Genomic DNA, 20,575 nt, shown 5'->3' with positions numbered 1-20,575 from the left:
CACACACACACACACACACACACACACACACACACACACACACACACCATGACTAAACACACATAAATGTTATTTTCTCACAGGCTTTACTGGTAACAGTGATGCCTGTTATCAGCTCTCTCTCCTTCATTTCCACCAGCCAGGCAACACCACATGCTTATTTTATAACTCACCTCCAGTCCTGTTGTGCCTGGTGGTCCGATCGGGCCCTCATCTCCCTGGGAACAGATGATATTGATCTTAGCATGAATTATGTTTGGGGACATAAAGCAGCCCTCAGTAAAGAGAAGCCGGGTGCTATAAAACTTTTAATGCCCTTTGGAGCTTTGTGGTTATTCTGATGTGGGCGGCGTATGGCAGTCTTACCTCCAAGCCTGGTACCCCTCGTGGTCCCGGTAAACCTCTGGCTCCTGGCTTTCCCTGGATGGGTAATAAGCAGTCAAATTAATGCTGATGTGTAAAGGTAAATGTGTGTATTTAGGTACATATTCTTAGCCATGAGTGGTGTGGCTTTTGGTCAGTCAGTCCAACACTTTGATCCAGACTGAAATATCTCAACAGCTATCGGATTAACATGACATTTGGTTCAATTACAGTCTCAAAAGAATGAACTTTGGTTTAAGCCTCAGCTAATGCACTCAAGTAAGATTGTGAAAATGTTTAACCTGCAAAATATCAGCCTATTAGCATTGTCAAAGCACTGCTGCGCCTACGTAAACCCTCACAGACCTGCTCCCACGGACCCTTTGTCTCGATCTGGTTTATGTTTTGAGTACTCAGCCAAGATGACGGATTTACTCACCTTTAGTCCTTCAAGGCCATTCTCTCCCGGAGGTCCCATGTCACCCGGGAAACCCTGTCATCATCAATTAAAAAAAATAAAAAGTTTTCTATTGTCTTTCTGAAATATAGACTCACACATTCAACGCAGGAATGAAAATACAAACCTCAGGACCTGGCGGTCCAGGTGTGCCGTCTGGGCCTCTCTCTCCTATCTTGCCCTGTGACAAACGAGAACACGAGAAACGTCTTATACGCTTATTGGCTTTCTTGCAGAGACATAAATGAGGAGGTCTTCACCCCTTGCTTATCTGTCCATTCAATATAAGGCTACAGCTTGTAGAGCTAACCTGTGGTCCTGGTTTCCCATGGACGCCTGGTAGACCTGGAGCCCCCTGGATGCCCTGTCCAATACAAACACAACACATCAAAACTGAGACAGACAGTCAGACAGTATGAAGAAGCAAAATGCAGAACCCTGATCTCTTTTCTAGGGAAAACATTAGACATGCATGACTCTGCTCAGTGTGTCTGTGTTCTGTTGGGACCACTCTGTTCTGTGATGCTTAAAGGGTTAGCTTTTGCTTACACACACAGACAAACGAGGAGGGTTTACATAAGAGTTTCCATAAACTAGACTGCACACATCTGCTTAGGTCATTTAACAAAGGCACATTTCTGCAACAAAAGTTGTGTAACTCTGGATGTGTGTGTTGGATGCAGCATGCAGGGCACGGTTTGTGCGTGGTGATTTATGTACGTCCGTGTTTGTCCGTGTACATGTATAGATGTTGTGCTGTGGGGATCTACCTTGTCTCCACTGTACCCGATCTCGCCTTGTTCGCCAGGAATCCCAAGTTCACCCTGATGGAGAGACGAGGAGTCGAACAGGAGGACGGATGGCGTACGGACAAAAAGACAGAAATAAAGAACATTAGGAAGAATTGTAACTTTCTACTTCGTCAATCACATTCAGCTCTGTCAACAGACAATACTAATTACCGGTCTGTACATTATGAAAACTCTCACACAATGAGACTAGTTCGTCACATTGGCCAAGTTCTTCATGTGGCATCAATCTGTTTTATGAAAGGCACTGATGGCAATTACTCCAGCCTGTACACACCCACGTCTTGTAGAATAAGCCAGTATTCAACAGAGTAGTAATTACAGACAATTTGTTATTTTAACTCTGGTCTGAGTAGCCTTCTAACAAATGTAAAGTGCATAATGTTGGTGTATTCTTTTAATAAGACCAGTCATTAGAAGCTCAAGTTAGTAACTCAAGTGGTGCAATCGGGTTTTATTGAACTTATGATCAACTTGTGATTATTGGCACATCACATAGATCGTTTCTGGTCTCAGGAGGAGAAACATCAGCTGACAACAGCTAATGCAAAATGCTTTCAAGATTTTACAGCTGGTCTTTGTTTAAATCAGAGGTTCAGATTCAGAAACCTTCAAGCAGGTCCCAGTACTGGCCTCAACAAGGTTGAGCAGGTTTAATTATATTTAACGAAATGGGTAAAATCAAATGTTCCTGTTTCAAATCTTCTGTTTCTTCTGGCATCATCTTAATTATTTTTAATTATAATATCTTGCAGTTTTATGTATTTTAGTTTGCTTTCAACCATCTTTTTGGTTTCCATTGTCTTTCAAACAGTAACAGTTTGTAACATTTGTTTAAAAAGGTGATTCATATTTAAGTTAACTTAAAGGAATAGTTTGACATTTTGTGATATCCTCTTATTCACTTTTTTTGCTGATGGTTAGATGAGAAGATTGATATCACTCTCATGTCTGTACAGTAAATATGTTGCTGTTTAGCTTAGCTTAGCTTAGCTTAAAGACTGGAAACGGGGGGAAACAGCTAGCCTGGCTTTGCCCAAAGGTTAAGAAAATCAACTCATTCATTTACACTTGATATCTATCTTAATTCACACAAAAACTGAAATGTACTGGACTATTTCTTAGCTCAATGCAGTGACTTTCTAGAGTTTTCTCATCACTCCGAGGTTTTCAGGGAAGTCAGTCTTTTTATTTCTTTCTTCTTTACCAATTAAACAAATATATAATGACATATAATGACATAGTGTGTTACTTAGTGAGCCGTTTAGGTGCTTGTTAGCAAATTTTGTTACGTTTGGACAAAGCCAGGCTGACTGCTTCCCTCTGTTTCCAGTCTTTGTGCTAAGCTAAGCTAAGTGTCTCCTGGCGAACAGATATGAGAGTGGTATCAATTTTCTATACTAACTCTATGCAGAAATTCAAGTTTATTTCCCAAAATGTCACACTATTTCTTTAAGTTTATTCAACAGACCACCTCTTTGCTGACTGCCCAAAGAGGAAACATATCGCACAAAGGAGTTCATAGAAATGACATAGCAAGAACTCATATTAGTGAAAATCAGAGAAACCGGTCACATCTCATGCTTTATATCAGTAAAAAAATCATCAAGTTTGTATCTGTGTGGTTGAGGGTGGGACCTAATGAAAGCATGCTCTATGTCTAAGGGTTGGAAAGAGATGGCTACAGTGGGATGCAAAGGAGTTCATATCCATCATCACATGCTGCTCAAACACGGGCCAATAACAGGAATATTCAGATCACCTTATCACCTTTCAGTCCTGGTTCTCCTGGATTTCCGGGCACACCCTAGAACAAGCACCAACAGATGGGTTAGAAAGGGACCCCCAAAACCAAACCTCACCTCAAAAATCCCCCTCATGGGAACTAAAAACTGCTCTGTCCAAACTCCATTCTCTTGTATTAGATGTGTGTGTGTGTGTGTGTGTGTGTGTGTTCGGCATTACCTTCAGTCCATTAGGTCCTGGAAGGCCCATTTCTCCCAAAGGTCCCATGTCACCCTACCGCCAGAAGAAGGGACAAATAGAAAATTATGATTTAGTGATAATTTACAAAGTACAGATGAACACATGTTCCAGAACCCTTGACTTTTAATTAACAAACACACACACACACGTTCTGTAAGAATAGGCCTCATTGTCTTGCTTCCAGATTATCCATACGGCCATCTCATTGCACGCAACACTAAACAATGGATGATAATATATGACCAAATTCAAAAGATAAAGTCTAGATCTTGCCGCCTGAAGCCAAGATTATGTTTTATCTGAAGCCTGAATCAAATGATGTGGGTGCAACACATAGATGCTCGAGGTAACATCTGTTCCACCACTGGAGAACGAACCAGCACTTGGGATTCACGGCCCAGAGTAGAAGAAAGACAAGACTGCAGACGTAATGACAAGGGTGAACTGGGTTTCATTTCATTCAGAGAGGACCAATTATAAACAGCGATTTAAGAATTGATTGGATTTTCTGCTTTCTTGTCAGTGTGTGAAAGGAAGAGACTATATTGTCACAGCATCACAGGCTGCTAGGAGTTATGTTCAGTTGCTGCTATGCATTTTCTGCTTGCAAAGACCTACAGGGTGGCCTTGGCTCAGTGTAATAAATACTATATAAATCTCTTTGTGAAAATTGTATCTGCATGTGTGACAAAGGGTGTTATTGAAAGGTTAAAATGTTTCTTCTTCTTCAGCTGGGAAAACCTAATGTATTCAAATTAGATATGTATGAAGAAATACAATATATTATACTCACTAATGTGTTTAATTGAATTCAGATTTCGAGGTTTATCATGAATGCATGCCACAGGGGGCGCCAAGTTTTAATTCCGGCCAAGACCACAACCTTTTCAACCTCCATCCTCTCAAAGCAGAGTAAGAGGAAGATGGTGACAGACAGAAATTTTGAAATATAGAGAGAAACAATGAAATAAAATAGCACTGCTGTTCAGAAAGCCCCTCTACTTCTTATTCTTGATAAGTTGTTTACATACAACCCTTTTCCAACTGTGGCCTGAAAGAAGGGTGTTTGTACATTCACATCTTTGCAGTGCAGCCCAGTCATGCTGGTGTGTACTGTACAGTATACTTGTATACAGCAGAGGATACGGAGCTCAGAGAAGAGCTGTAATCAGAGAATCCCCCGATTACAGGCCTACTACCACCGGTGGCCTAGAATAGACCAGGAGGAGCGACAGGGACGGATGAGGATGGGATGCGACAAGAGAAACCAGGGAGACATTGTAATCAGACACAATTATGTGGCTGTCGTTGGGCTGAGCAGGCGTGGAGGGCAAGGTGATGGGTGGGCGGGGGGGGGTTCCTGTTCAAAAATAGTTAATAAGAGACAGATTCTAGAGGAAGCAAGATGCCTCGGACAGTTTGATTGGTCAGTGGATCACTCTCATGTTTGTCAAGAGAAGAAGTGGGAGGGACAAAATGCATAATTCGGTCTCTACGATCATTAACTTTCTCTTCCGTCTTGGTTCCCAAAAACCATCCACTTTCACTCTTTTAGTCATGTTGACAGTGGTAAAGAACCTACAGAGAGTGGTTAGTTTCCCACTAAAAGGGACTGGCAGTGTAAATGATGATAAGAGCTAATTGAGTTTTGTTTCCCCCCAATTAAGCAGGCATATTCTGTTTCACTTAAATACAGTCCTTTACAGCTATGTATTCCTGGAATAAGTGTCTGGGAAAACAGGATGTTTAGACTGAGGAAAACACACAGAAGGACACACAAACTGCTACTCACAATCAGTCCAAGAACTCCGTTTGGACCGGGGGCTCCCAGCTCCCCCTAGTCGGAGAGGAGGAGAGAAAATCAGTGAGATGAAGGGAGAGGGAGAAGGAGCAAGTTTCAGGGGTTATTGGCTCTTTTTAAAACAAACATGCTCAGAAGAGTGGCTCAGTGTTCATCACAGCTTATGAGAGGGGGCTGTGTGCATGTGTGTGTGTCTGTGGTGAAGGTAGAGGGGGAAGTGATCATCCCACTGAGGCGTTTTCAATCTGCAGGTTCAGTCTCTCTTCTAAAATGAAAACCGTAGATAGAATGTTGTCAAGGCATCTATCTCAAAGGATTACTTCTTATTACTGTAGTAATCCTCCAACTCCTCTGCTAATGCTACAATGTCAAATATTTCACTAATCTTGGTAAATATCTCAATGATTAGCAGACAAAACATTCAATGTGTCTTTGTGACTTCCTCTGCCACCACCATGAGATGAGGACTTATTCTCAGGAAAAAGAAGAGCTAAGAATGGATTTCCCGATCTACAGGACTGAAGCTTTGGAAAAGTCAGAGATGTGTCTGTAAAGTTTTTCTTCACTGAATACACTTTATGTTTATGAGCTTGTTAAAGAGCAACTTTTATATGTCAAAGTTTTCTTTTTAGAGTCACTTCTATGACTGATGAAGTAGTACATTTGTCAGAATGACAATATCCAGAAATGGTGAAAGTGCTGAGATCATATAAGCTGATGTGGAAACATACATGCAACAGACTGGTCTTTACTCAAAACAACATATTATTACATCATTTAGTATTCTTGGATATCACCTCTTAATATTACTGCATGTATGTGTGTGTTGGTGGCCACTTTACATTGGCGAATGGAAAAGGTTGCATTTGAGAGAAAAGCCAGTTAACTGGCCCCCCTTAACATTGCAAGTTTTTGAAAAACGAGTGCCAAGTAGAATTATCGGGATGGGACGAAATTAAATACGGCAGTAAAACTTGTCCGGAGCAAAGAACTAACTTCAAATGAAAGAGAAAAAAAGCATGCACACTGTCGGACTGCCAGGTGATTTACTCACCAACACAGCCAAAATGCCAATGGTAAAACAGTAGGGGGTAGGTGTGTGAGTGAAACCACCGCACCCAGTTTGTGTGAGTGTGTGTGTGTGTGTGTGTGTGTGTGTGTGTGTGTGTGTGTGTGTGTGTGTGTGTGTGTGTGTGTGAGCACGTGGATTGGTTATGTATTTAGATGTGTGACATACTGGCTCTCCATCTGGTCCAGGTGGTCCTCTCTCCCCAAAGTCCCCTGGAAACCCCTGAGAACAGAGAGACAGACTAGCTTTTATGTTCGGCTGCACACAATCAGTGACAATCCAACTCAGACATCCATTCAATTTCATGGGTCCTGTACTGCTTGCTTTTACATATGTGCCATTTATTGTTTTGGGCCACTATGTTAGCAAACAGTTGCTTATTTACACATCCAGCAGATACGGAGCAACATTGGCTTTCATTTGGAGTCGTGCTGTTTGGTCTCCACTATGCTGTTTGGTTTTTTTAAGAACTTTTTTGATGAGAAAACTGCCTGCTGCGTCTGAAAATAAAACTATGAGAGCCCCGAAAGTGAAACAAAACAATGAGCTGAAAGATGCTATAAATCTCCATAGAGTGGAGGGGAACATAAATCAAATAAAAGTAGTGATTAATAGGAAAATATTTTGGTTGTAGTCGCTAATATGTACAGCAAACATAGCAAACATATATGTACAGCAAACATAGTTAAATGCAATGCTGATTTAATTGACTGTACAAAAACTGCCTCTATAATAAAAATCCCATCCCCCAATTACAGAATTAAAGAAACTCTACAAAATAAAAATATGTAAAAAAAAAAGTGCTTTTCATTGGAGAAGGGTTTGTTTAAATTATGGACCTTCAGTACCACAAACGTAAATGTAGAGTAAATCATTGTGTCATTAACTATGGAGTCAAATTTAAAAAGGGATGTTTGCACAAACACCGCTGACTGTTACGCAACCAAGAGTGCTGCTACTGTAATTGCACAGCAATTTTGACAATTTGTCTGACTCAAACATAACATTAGACACAAAGTTATCTGAAATATGTACAAAATAAGAGCATAATTGCCCCATTATATACATTCAATCCCTCAGCTGTAGGGTGTGGGTAGCCAACTGTTCTAGGCTGAGTGCACTTTCTAAATGCAATAAGGGAGCCAAGTAATTACTCTGTCCATTTAGCAGCAAACGGGATGCTAATCAGAGCTATGCCAGCAGTTGATGGCGCTGCAAAGACGTACCGCATCTGCAGAAAGCAAGAGGGCCAGTGCATCTTGAACCCGACCATCCAGAAACACTCATACTCCTGCTGCCACACGCTGCTCCATAATTGTTAATTACTGTACATACCTCCAGAAAATGGCAGTTATTTTTGAAAAAGTAGAGATGTTTTAGATATACAGCACGTATATTTATTTTAAGCTGTGATTGGGCTTAAAATAAATATAAAAAGAATCTGCTGACTAAATGCAACTCTTTGTGTTTGAGTTTGCAGTATATTTTTTTTACCCAGTGTGTGATAAGTTTGACTTCATATTGAAATAATGATAAATCCTTGTGACTAATGGTATGTTAATATTCCCCTGTGCTTCAATCTACGGACACATCCCGTCAGGTCAATTATGCGAACATAACAGTGTAACAAAAAGCTCTTTTCTTTTCCTATTAGGCCATTGGATGACATTTGGAATCCCACCGAAAGAGTGCATGAGACTGCCTCATGGTTCTAAGACATTGTGCGCGCAGGGGGAGGCACAAGTGCAAGAGAAATCTATGAAGCATGACACTGACCCAAAGGATTGCTCATACAGCTGCCACCGCTGCCGTAACAACGGAGGACAAATGTGGGAAACCAAGTAGAGCACTTGAAAAAGCCTTTGATGAGAGTCATATGAGACTGTCTGCTTTTACATGATGTTCCTCAGCCTTGATATGAAATAGTGAAACACAGCAGCAGCACTCACTGTCTCATAACGGATTGATGTGAAAGCACTGCAACTGATGAGCCCGATTAAAAAGACAAACAAAGCCAAACCATAAACAGTGTAACAAAAAAGAAGTCAAGCTGAAATGCAGAACTGTTGGCGATGCACTTCGGAAACTTTTTAGTCTCTCCGCTGCTTTAGATCTATTCCCTCATCACTCTTCGGTTGCAGTGGACTGATCGTGTGTGTGTGTTTCCTCGACAGAGCACTGTAGCGCTGTGGTTATGGCCATTAAAATGTCTGGCTGCAGTTCAGCTGCTTCTTCTGTTCTTTGTCCTCCATCAGGGAGGAGAAGGATGATCTCTCAGGGATCACCTTGTGAGTGTCCTAGCTTTACATTTTCCATGTAGGAGCACAGAAATCAAATGATGATGTGTGTGTGTTCCACTTACGTTTACAGGTCAGTTATGGGGCTTTTGAATTATCAAAATAACAGGCATCCGCTACTCCTCTGCTGTTCTGTTAAGTTTGACTGCATAAACTGCAGAACTGCATAAATATTCATTTGTTTTTCAGCCTTGAATAGCAGTGCTGCGGCTGTCATAAAATCATTCAGGATTTGCTTGTAGCAGGAAAAGACCAAGCCGTGATGACAGCACTTCCATGTGAAGACCTGTGGGTTTGCATGACCAGCGGCAGAACTGTGAAACGGCCTTAACAAGGTCTTTGTTGCAGCAAACTGTCTTAAAAAACAGCTTGCGACTTATAATACAGCCCTGTTTATGTGGCGAGAACTCACGTACGACACAAAAACCTAATGTAAACACATGATCCAAAGCCTAAAACACGATGAATTTGCATCCACAGCTGCTTCTGAAACATTTGTCTAATTACAGAATAGGCTGAAGTTCTCAAAACCTCACACTAAGCGGACACTGGCTCGCGTGTGTTCATGACTTCTTTGGTCTATAAAGGCCTTATTTACAGAAGAGCCAATAAGCAACAGCTGCAAAATGATCTCAGCCGTGAGTTTCAAGGTTACACACTCTTTCTGAAATAGTCTGTCAAACTGACTTTGAACACTATCTGACACAAACAGCAGAGCCGACGGCTTCCTCCAAATGGCTTAGCTCCATGCTTCCCCAACAAAAAACCTTTTTCTTGTTACATCCAAGACTCCGACGGGCTGCTGGTGGGACTCCACATGTATTCAGGCTGCAGTTAATCCTTCAAGCAACCATGGAAATAATGAGCCGAGGCAATGACGTAAATCCAGACCTTATAAGTTTCCCATGTGCAGTGTAGGTGTTGAAGTCTTTGCACCAGAAGCTCTCAATATGACCCCAATAGAAGAACGAATTTGAAATCGTCATTGGAACGTTGTTTAAGATCTTTCACCATCTCCCCCCATCACCGTCTTTTCTTTCAAAAGTCATTAATAACAGATGATACATTCACAGTCAACCGAGCACAATTCATCACTCTTTGAAAAGATTATCTGTAAAGTATGTTGAGACAAAACTTTACCGGCCTACCCATCTTGCCCCTCTTCCCTGGTTCGCCGGGAATGCCCTGAAAATCAAAACGAGAGAGAGCAGAGGTGGAGTAGAAAACAAAGCAGAAGGGGGGAAAGGGAAGGGTTCAAGAAAGATAGAAAAACAAAGAAGAAAGACAGACATTATATACAAACCATGTCAAAACTAAAGCATAACATTCTTGGGCACAAGTAATTCAAGCCCAAAACACATCATTAAAAAGCTTTCAGCTTCTATCAACTCCTGCTCCAACAGATGTGAGGAACAGCTGACTGCAGCCTTTCAAATATTTTCCCAGCCTATTATGAGGGATTTAGGCCTCCATCTCAAACATATATATGTTACATAATCACCAGTTTCTCCTGGAAGAAGACGCCATCTCTTGTTAGCTAAGGTATGTGCCATCTTGCTATCTGGCTGTCTGGCTGGCTAGAGAGATCCTGATTACAGCCTGGCCTGCGCTGACGAAACCTCCTGGAGCATGTCATAAGTAGGCTAATCGCTGCATGTTTTAGAGGCTGTACAGAAGGAGGAGGCCTTGATGAGTTCAGGCAGTTCAAAGACCCTAAGAGGGGGCTTTTATTATATGAGTCATCAACACTCCCACACAGCAGCACCTCGGACAGCTGGGGACCGTTTCCTACTTTATAACAACAACAAGACAGCTGAATAAAATGGCAAGAGAGGCACTGTTTTCCTCTCACAGGGCCCATTAGCTGGGTTCAGTTGGTCACTGTACATTTCTGCAATTATTGTGTGTGCTTGAGAGAAAATACACGTTTGACAAGAACTCACTCTTTCGCCATCAGCCCCGGGCAGGCCAAAAAGCCCCGGGATTCCAATGAAACCCTGCAGGAGAGGAGAGGAGATAGGAAAGATGAGAGAAGGGGAGAGGAGAGGAGAGGAGAGGAAAGGAAAGGAGAGAAGAGGAAAGGAGAAGAGAAGATGGGAAAAAGGGGAGAGGGGAGGAATATGGGATGTGAGTATTTGGACGCCATGAAAGAACAGCAACTCCCGTTAGCTCTAGGGCCGAGTTTCAGGGGCCGAGGGTCCAGCATGGATAGGGTGGGCTTCCATGAAGAACCAAGCCATGAGGCAAGTGTATATGCCCATGGACTGCATGGTGCTGGCTTCCACGATGTAGTCCAAGGGCACATACCCTCACGCCAGGGATCTCTGAAGATAGCCAGGACATCACAATGGGCTGTCAGTGCAGGGGGAGACACACATAGAGGAACACAAGCACAAACACCACAACAGTAGAACACCGGAGGAACAGGTAGATGGTTCCAGGCAAGTAGAGTCGGTTGACGTGCACACAATATGGAGTATGCTGCAAAAGAGTGTGCGGAATATTTGGAAAGGTGGCTCAGTGAGAGAGAGCGAGAGGACTAGAATGCCTCCTTAAGACAGCAGGGCCTCATACGGAGCTTAAACAGGAAATTCCAGCCAGTGGGGGTAGGGGAGGCTTTGGAGCAGCCAGGGGGAGCTGATAAAGAACCTTTATTGGAACTCAACATAAAAATCCTTGTTTGTGTCCGTGAGCGTGCGTCTCTTTGTTTGTGTACTTTAAGGGTGCGTGGTTGTAAGCGGAAAGGCTTATCAACAGCCAGTCTTTGAGTAAGTGTCCATATACAGTAATATACTGCTTCTACTACAAGTAAAGACTCCTATGTTTAGCATAATAGTGGCACACACTGTTTGGGTGAGTGTGTATGAATGTGTTTATGTGTGCAGTGGTGGATGCTGGTGCACCAAAGTGCATGCATGCTCTCATACTGTCATGCACGCACTTTGGATGTCGTTGCATCTACATGCACATGCATGTCCTCATGCAACAACGGGTTCACAGCACAAAATACCAACAGTGTGCAACCTTTAATTAAACAACTTTCTGCGCGTCTCCTTCTATACGTTTTATATGTTCACTGGTCCTGTCTAAGCACCAATGTTAGTAATTTAGTCTGATAAAATCAAACTTGAGAAGCACATGTGAAGGGAAGACTTACCCGAACGCCTTTAGGCCCCAATGGTCCTATCGGCCCTGGTAAACCCTGAAACAGAGAGAGGGACTTTATTTCAGCGCTTTACACTTTTAGTGGTTTATACCTGACAAAATGTTTTCCTAAAATACACTGTGAATGTGTTTGTCATTGAGCATCACGATGGCATTGAAAAGTGGCCGGCCAAAGACTGCAAATTACAGTCTATCAAACACATTTAAAATGCCACCAGATTGTTTAAAATGTTAAATATTTAGTTCCTAAATAAATGTGCAAGTGATTATAAAGATGCCAGTAAACCCACATACTGTGGAGGGGATGGACACAATAACAGGCAATCCTGTATAATGTTGTAGCGATGCAATAAATGAACCCATTCAGCTTCATGGTAATTTCTGAGGCTGTAGCTTGTGATGTTGTTCTCTTGGACCAAATATTCCAATTCCTCTATACAGTGTTTATCCAAATATTTTCCTTCAAGTCAGCTGTTCAACACTTGGCCCTCTGCCCTTACTATGGCCCTGACTACAACTGTACCAGTCACAGCAGAGGATTTACTGCACCTGCCTGCCAGGATAACCTTTGGCACCTGGGCTTCCGACTGGACCTTGCTCTCCCTGCAGGGAAGAGAGAGAGGGAGAGAGGGAGGGAGAGAGAGGGAGAGGTGGAGAGAGAGAGAGTGAGATGGGGAGGGTGGGTGACCAAAATTGCAGTAACAAAACACACAGGCAGACCATTCTGCACAGTAGCAAACATTATCAGACAGGGAGACAGGGCAGAGGAGATTTTATGATGACTAAAGATACAACAGCTAACGACTGTATAATAAGGAGATGAATGTGTTTTCTTGCTAAAAGTAAGAAAGTATTATCCGCAAAATAAACTCAAAAGTATCAAAAGTAAAGTACTAAATACCCTTGTGAAGGTGTTACTGTTATACATTATATTATTATTATTGCTGATACATTCATGTGAACAATAAGTTGCATTTTACTGCTGTAGTCGATAGAGGAAATGTTAGTTTTAAGTACTTTTTATACTGTTGGGTATTTGAATTCATAGTGATCATATGTTTTGATAGACAATCTTAATTTGTTAAGTAACTAACTGTTAAATGCATTTAGTGGAGTAAAAAGTACTAGATTTGCCTCTGAATTGCAGCGGTAGAAGTATAAAGTGTCATGAAAATAAAATACGTAAGTAAAGTACATGTACATGTACTTCAAACTGCATATTGTCCATTCCTACCAAGTTTTATCTGTTGGATACCAGGACTCATGGGTACTGTTGAAAGTTGACGAGATGTGGTCTCTTCACACAAGCTAAATAGGAGTTGGTTTGGTGTGTGTGTGTGTGTGTTTGTGGGTGTGTATGTGTTCATGTATAACTTCCTTTGACACACTCCGGACGTGCAGCCATGTGCACTGCTTGCCATTCCCTCTCTTGGATAAATATAGTGCATAATGCAGCCAGTTAAAGCCAGACGAAGAATTTGGCCGAGTGAGGTTTAGATCGTTCACTGGCCAGCAGTGAAGTGGAGCTCTGAGCACAGCTCGTGGTGTATTACAGTAACAAAGAGCCATCAACACTTTATGCGCACCAGCTGGACTTTGCTCTCAATAGCTGCAGAGTCCACACTGCCAAACAGTTGTGCTCATTACTCCGTAACTGGTGCCGCGGTGATTCAGACTCAAGGCTAGAGCCGTGATGAGCAACAGCAGCAGCTCTGTGGGAAAGAGGGGGGCGTTCGAGGATGGACAGAGCTCATGATGGTGAGCGAGAAAGAGGACTCCTTCTCCATGATGAGGAGTGCGGGAACTCCCTGCGCTGGTGACGTCACCCGGAGAACGGGGACTTACTTAAAACTGTGCGACAATGAGGAGAATGTTCCACTCTGCTTTCCATGACTCAGGCCTTTCCTTAATACCAACAGTAGTATGACCCGTCCCAACTGAAAATAGCTCTGGACACGAGGCTGGATGCTCCAAACTTAAAATAGTCCCTTTGGGCTGGACCAAACAGCCAGAGTCCTGTCTCCTCCCACTTGTAGCAGTGAAAAAAGGAGTTCATTGAACTGCTATCCCCGAAGAGGGACAGATAGAGGAGGAGGAGAGTATGAGAAAAGAAATGCGCACACACGATTAAGATAGTATCAAAGTAACATGCTGAAGGAGAGGCCGAACATTTGTGGCAGGGAACGGTCCAGAGAAAGACAGTCACACAAAGGGAAACTCTCGTCAAAGCTACAGTGTGATAGTGAGCGTGTCACTGTTGGCCTAGTTGGCTCGTTCCCGTTTCTCTTCTCTCTATTTTTCTCTCTCTTTGGCATCGCTTTCTGATATCCTGGAGAGCATCGCTACAGCACAGCACTTTGGCCAGAAGTCTGTCCTCACCAGTGCTTCATAACAGGCTAATCTAATCTGGCTACACTGCAGGCATGCTTGGTGCGCGCACACAAACACACACACATATACACACAGACTGAGATGATGATGACTGGCTTTTAAAAGAATGAGGTGAGATGTGAGAAAATGAGGGACTAGTCATCGATAAGGGCCTTGATGGAGGACTCTATTATAGCAAAACATCTAGACACTCATGAAGGCAAAAATGCATAAAGGAGGGTTGTTATATCTGTTAACAACAAACAAGGACAATAATAACATATCATCTTGGCATGAGTTGCAAGATTTGGGGATGTTTCAAGTGTGGGATTAATGGAAGTGTGAAGAATAGCAGTGGCATGGGAGATCGACATCTATATGGTATGAAAGCCAGGGAAAAAAGGTAGCGATGGAATGGAGAGGGATACTTACAGGCTCTCCAGGGAGTCCATGTGGACCAGGGTGACCTCTCTGTCCCTAAAGAGACAAACATAAGAGAAATGGGAAGTTAGTTGAAGCATATAATAATGCAGAGGTAAAAGAAAACACACAAGAAACGGTTCGCAAACGTGGAAAAAGTGGAGTTTTATGCGAAGTAAAATGTGCATGTTAACAATGGCAGCACCGACAGAGGTTCAGTGCCATATGCAAGGAATCAATCTGCCCTTCTGTCAAGGGATCAGACTTTCCACTGGCCATGTTCATAGAGAAATTGTGCTCGCAAGGCCGTGCCAGGATCATGGCATGTTGAGGATATAAATGCCTTCCTGTTTGAGTCAGATAGCAGGTCCCTTCCTCCTCCTACAACACAGAAGACAGCCTGATGTAGTGCTTTTCTGCAGTTCTGCTGATTCCAGCAACACGGACCCCCAACAAAGAGCGAAGAGAAACTACATCAAAAGTGGGAAGACAAGCCTTTCCAGACCACAGTTTGATAGAGTGAGAGAGCAAGAGAGAAAGGAAAGATGAGGGAAAAACAAAATAAAAACAGAAGGGTAAAGAAAGGAAAGACTCCCGTTGTCCCGTTTTCCTAAACCACAGCTCCAGAGTACCAAGCCAAGGCTCCCTGAGTTCCTGTAAACCATCCTTTAGCCCTGACATCTGACTGCAGCAGGGGGAGAGGACACAGCATCCCTCCTCTCATTATGTTAAATGATCACTCTTACTGGCTTACACCTTCATACCAGTACTTTAAACTGCCATCGTCAGCATTACACTCCACATTCAGTACTTAAATAGGTGTTACTAAATAAATCTATATTTTAGCCTTAAAATCCTACCTAGGTCTGCAAATTAATCAACATTTTAGCAAAATCGTAATATGGCCAGTTGCAATTTTCATGCAGGAGGTGCAATATTTGTTAAAGGTGAAATATGTGTGTCAAAATACTATTCTAAATTCACTATTGTTGAGCTGCAGAGATGTTCTGACCCAAACATCTTCTTCTACAGACTTTAATTGGGACAGATCCCTGTGAAAATCACACCGTAATCATTTTAATATGTTTTTCAATGAAAATCAGAATAATGATGTTAAAAATGATCTCTGTATCTAAGACAAAGCCCAGCTATCAACTGTTGCACATCATCAAAAGACCACTGGGAGGAGACGCTTGAAACTGGGATGGAAATCCATGATTAATACACATTAAACAAACAGAGATGTCACCAGGTGCTGATAGACCGCTGCTGTAACACAAGCAGAAACATGTGTGTGTTTTTCATGAAAAAGCACAGTTGGTCAGCAGTGTTGTGGAGAGAACAGGGATGGCTGCACACATGGAGCCTTTGTCTGACATTTTGAAAATTTCCACTTGATGTTGGACTGTTGGCCAGTTATAATGAAGTGTTGATGAATTTGTGCTGGTCTGATTCACAATATCCATCTGTTGCCATGAGCCTGATATATAATATGATATGTGCATGGAAGCAAAGACAGGAAGAGAAACACATGCACACACATTCACACACAAAGATACATGTACACCGTGTTATTAGACGGCTTACTTATAGTACAAACATGTGTAGCGGCTTATGTTCCCATGCTGTGCTGTGAGGTCCACAAGCCACACACACACACACTCACACACACACACACACACACATACTGTGGGTCCCGGGTATTAACCATACCCTTCCAACCCCAGCCAGACCATCTCAGATCCTTATCTCACTCATAATGAGCTTTGCTAATGAGAGCGGCCATTCCCACCAGCCCGCCTGTGTTTAGTGCCACTTGTTTAACAAGCATGTGTGTTTAATCAGATAAACCCACCAGAATGCTTTTGATTTTCTCCCCGGTAGCACCCCTAACACCTTCCTATCCCCACCCCCACCGTTACCCCACTAAGCCGAGTAGTGCCCCGGGGAACGTTAAGCGCATTTGTGCAGAAATAAATTAAGAGACATGTTGTATCTGCAGAAGACATGTCATTTCTCTGACTCGTTACCAGCTGTCTGGTGGGTAGAGATGTTAAAAAAAAATAGAAATAAAACTGCATGAACCTAACCGGACAATTTGATTGCAATCTAACCTGCGGAAAAACATCCCTCATCTCATCCCCGCCTGAACCGCAATTTCAGCAGCATGTTTGCTTGCATGCAGTATCGCTATTAACTACCAGCACGGCGGAAGACGGAGCAATGATTTGTTGTTCTTCTCGTGAAACATATCACAAAACTGATGGTTGATTTGAATTCTCCCATAATTACAATGATGGTGAGCCTGTGGATTTGTTAGTTTGAACAGTGAGCAGGAACTAAATGGAGAGAGTTTGGTTTGGAACAGGTCTTGGGCAGCTTCAGACAGATTAATGTCGTGCAATAAACTTTCTTGCATAAATTAGGGAAACAAGTATGATTAATACACTGTCTAGCCTCTTCAGGAAAATGATAAAAGATCATTCCGCTTTGTACGTGTAGGATGTTCTTTTTAGGGGAACTATGGTTTGGACTTACTTTTAAAGGAACATTATCAGTATAAAATCATAAATAGTAAACAATAGCAACTGGACTATCCACAATGAGGATTAATTCATACATTTACAAACACAAATGTCTCACCGTGTGCTAAGAGGCAAAATTAAAAAACCTAAAATCCTGGCACATATGTGAAAAGCACACAGACGTGTATGCACTCCTTATAAACAAAGCAGTCGTAGTGTGAAAGACAGATGCAGAAAAGGCAGACAAACAGTGAGAAGACACAGATCAGCTAGCAGTGGGAATAGACATTAGAAGAAAGAAGGATGGAGGCAGTAAGGTACGACGTGTGGCTTGTAATGTGGCCTTGTCGTTGAGGTTTGGCCCTGTGTGTGTCCCCTCTCCCTGACCCTGCCTGCCATACTGAAAAGCCATTCAGAGTCTGCTTGGTAGAACAAATGTTGTACAGAGCGGAACATGCATGGCTTGTCTGGCGGTGTAAAATCACACTCTCCTATCGCACGTTCAAAGCACCCCTGCTTTCTCCATTAAAGTTTCCCATGGAAAACCAGCAGCCAAATTCCAGAATTCCCAGTTGAAGTGTCAAGCTAGGGCTGCTAAAAAGCCTGTGTGTGCGCTTGTGTGTGCGTGTGTGCGTGTGCGTGTGTGTGTGGGAGAGAGACAGCGAAGGTGGTGGGGGAAAATACAAAGCAGAACAGAGGAAAAGCTGCTGTTGTCCCGTTTTCCTAAACCACAGTTTCAGAGTAGCGAGCCAAGCGAGCAAGAAGAAACAGCTCGAGAGCTATGAAGAGGAAGAAACAGCACATGGGTGTTTCAGGGTGGCCCACCACTGAGATGTAATTGCAATTAAAGTCATCGTTGCTTTTCAATTTTGCATTGACCCTGCAGCTGGCGGCCTCAGTGTCTCAGTGGAGAGACCTGAATCAGGAGATTACACGCCTGGGACTTTCCACCTGAGCTGACCGAAAACAGAACAAAACAAAGCCTGTTTCTAGACAGCCTGCGCCACCACAGAACAGTTGGGACATTGACTCACATTTCTGTCAAAGTGGTGCAATGTGTAGGCATGTAGGATCAAGATTCATTAACATCAACAGCGCGAAGAACAGCGAGAGACCTGTGAGTTCTTGTACATTCTGTGGCGCAAATGGGTTAATCAGCCGCTCCGTGTTTGTGTACGGAAAGGAAGCTGACTGCTTGCGGCTAATTTAATAAGTTTCCTCTACAGTCATCGTGTCTGTGGTTCATTGACCAATACCTGAGGCATGCTGTGATGATGTCAGAGTGAGTGTTGACGAAGATGCCATAGCAACAACTTCCCTCATAGGGGCAGCTATAATGTACTCTGGGATGTCGTGAAGCCAATTTACTGAGCATCTGCACTGCTCATCTAAGTTTAAATGGGTAGGCACTTTCAGTTTCTGTCCCTGCCAGGTAATCTTACCATTATGCTAAACAAGAATTTTCGGATAATCTCAGAGTAGTTCACAATCTCACCTGCAGCTCTGATTCACACGTCACTGTCTAACTTTCTGGTGGGCCGTCAAATCCCCGCCAAGACTCATTTAGCTTCAAAGAAATCTGCGAATGTTTTCCACCAGCTTTACATTTTCCATTCTGACTGTGTGTGTGTGTGTGTGTGTGTGTGTGTGTGTGTGTGTGTGTGTGTGTGTGTGTGGGAAAGAGAAAGACATGCAACTGGACACAGAGACGCACGGCGAAAAGCCGACTTCTAACAAAAGCCATATGTTAAACTCGAGGCAGCCATCCAACTAGTGTCCGACACAGAGCACTGTGGCTCTTGGAAGTCAGTGAATACATGCCGAGGCACTTCACACCTCTGTTGAAATGTATACCATCTACCTGCTCTATTCAATCACTCAGCTAATTCTTCTACTTTGTTTGACATTAGGGTTCAATTCTAGTTGTTACAGAATGTGGTTGTAGTCCAAGACATCTTCTTCTGCCACCATGAGACGTTTGTTTACAACCGATTGTTTAAGAATACGTGAAACAGATTATTTTACTTCAGACCTGAGGAGCACCACGACAGTTGTGGTGATCGTGTCCTAAAATACAGTGAGACCCAGCCCTGTCTGATGAACTCTGGTTCACATGCACATGTACATTTAACGCTAGCTATTCAACAACTTATAAGCTTGCCTTACTATAGTTTAGACTTCTTGTTAAATTGCTAGTTTGCAAGCTAATTAGTTGGCTAATTAGTTTCAAATGAACAGAGCTACTCTACAACTGCAGATACCCCTGGTTGGGAATCACTGCTGCATTGTATCTGATTGATGTGTGTTTTATGTGCACACACACTGACAAGCACGCAGCAATGCACGCACACAACCAGGAACATCGACACATACACAACTCAGACTTTCCCCTCGGACTCACTCTCGGTCTGTGTTCGTTCGACTCCTCTCTGTCCCACTTTTTCTTCCCTACAGTCATGAATCCCTCAAGTTGCGACTTAAGTAACATCTGAGACACTGGTGATTTTGTGTTTGAGTGCATGATCCCGATCCGCATTTCCCTGATGACACAAACCTCCCCCCTTTTATCCCTCGTGACATCCTTCCTGCCAACATTAAAACCCCTCTGTGCTGGATCCAGCCAACACAGATGGAAGAAATGGTGAACACAGCACAAAAGGAGAAAGAGAGATGGAGAGAATTAAGGAGGAGGCAAAGAGAGATCTTCGCAAAAATGAGTGGGTTTAAATACACAAACACACACGCAAACAGAGATGCATTAAAACATCACAGCAGACACAATACAAAAACAAAAGGCTTATGGAATGCTGACGATGATTCATGCAAACTTTCTTTCCTGGGCTTTCCCATCACTATTGTCAGTTTGGAGATGTAAGCGCTTTGCTCTATCGCAACATCAACGTGTTGATGGGTGCTCTTAAGGCCCGCATTTATGAACTTTGAATACTGTTTCATTGGAAGGAATTTGGTGCAAGGGCATTCGGGTGTTTTGTTCGGTCTTACCTTCCGACCTTCGTGGCCAGTCAGTCCCACCGGGCCAAAAATTCCTGAGTCTCCCTGGAACAGAAAGCCAGAACGTCAAAAGGCAGCAATGAGTGGTTGCACAAATAGCAATAATAAATGTGCAAGGAGCTTGCCGAGCAAGACAATGTTACAATGGATGAAGCGTGTAAGAACAGGGGACACACAGTACCTTCTCTCCTTTAGGTGCTGGCCCAGGTGAGATGCCCGAGTCTCCTTTTCTCCCCTGATGAAAAGAAAAACACAGAAGGAGGACTTTGTGTTTGTGGAAATCAACCATATGTACCTCTGT

General features: G+C 42.9%; 1 protein-coding gene across 1 annotated transcript in view; it reads right to left on the bottom strand.

Moving 5' to 3' along the window:
• LOC116387944 (collagen alpha-1(XXVII) chain A) overlaps window positions 1-20,575 on the bottom strand; it is a 60,410-nt gene that overhangs the window by 18,250 nt on the left and 21,585 nt on the right. Inside the window, exons 6-22 of the mRNA XM_031855403.1 lie at window positions 20,456-20,509; window positions 20,266-20,319; window positions 14,750-14,794; window positions 12,497-12,550; window positions 11,940-11,984; window positions 10,726-10,779; window positions 9,923-9,967; window positions 6,654-6,707; window positions 5,408-5,452; window positions 3,595-3,648; window positions 3,392-3,436; window positions 1,591-1,644; window positions 1,131-1,184; window positions 948-1,001; window positions 803-856; window positions 367-420; window positions 174-218 (exon numbers count right to left, since the gene is read on the bottom strand). Coding sequence (XP_031711263.1) covers window positions 174-218; window positions 367-420; window positions 803-856; window positions 948-1,001; window positions 1,131-1,184; window positions 1,591-1,644; window positions 3,392-3,436; window positions 3,595-3,648; window positions 5,408-5,452; window positions 6,654-6,707; window positions 9,923-9,967; window positions 10,726-10,779; window positions 11,940-11,984; window positions 12,497-12,550; window positions 14,750-14,794; window positions 20,266-20,319; window positions 20,456-20,509 — 864 coding nt within the window. The remainder of the gene's footprint in view (window positions 1-173; window positions 219-366; window positions 421-802; window positions 857-947; window positions 1,002-1,130; window positions 1,185-1,590; window positions 1,645-3,391; window positions 3,437-3,594; window positions 3,649-5,407; window positions 5,453-6,653; window positions 6,708-9,922; window positions 9,968-10,725; window positions 10,780-11,939; window positions 11,985-12,496; window positions 12,551-14,749; window positions 14,795-20,265; window positions 20,320-20,455; window positions 20,510-20,575) is intronic.

This window comes from Anarrhichthys ocellatus, unplaced genomic scaffold, assembly GCF_004355925.1.
Source record: "Anarrhichthys ocellatus isolate YVR2014 unplaced genomic scaffold, GSC_Weel_1.0 scaffold16, whole genome shotgun sequence".
Taxonomy (NCBI): domain Eukaryota; kingdom Metazoa; phylum Chordata; class Actinopteri; order Perciformes; family Anarhichadidae; genus Anarrhichthys; species Anarrhichthys ocellatus.
Note: the sequence above shows the minus strand (reverse complement) of the source record. Positions and strands in the feature narration are given on the sequence as shown.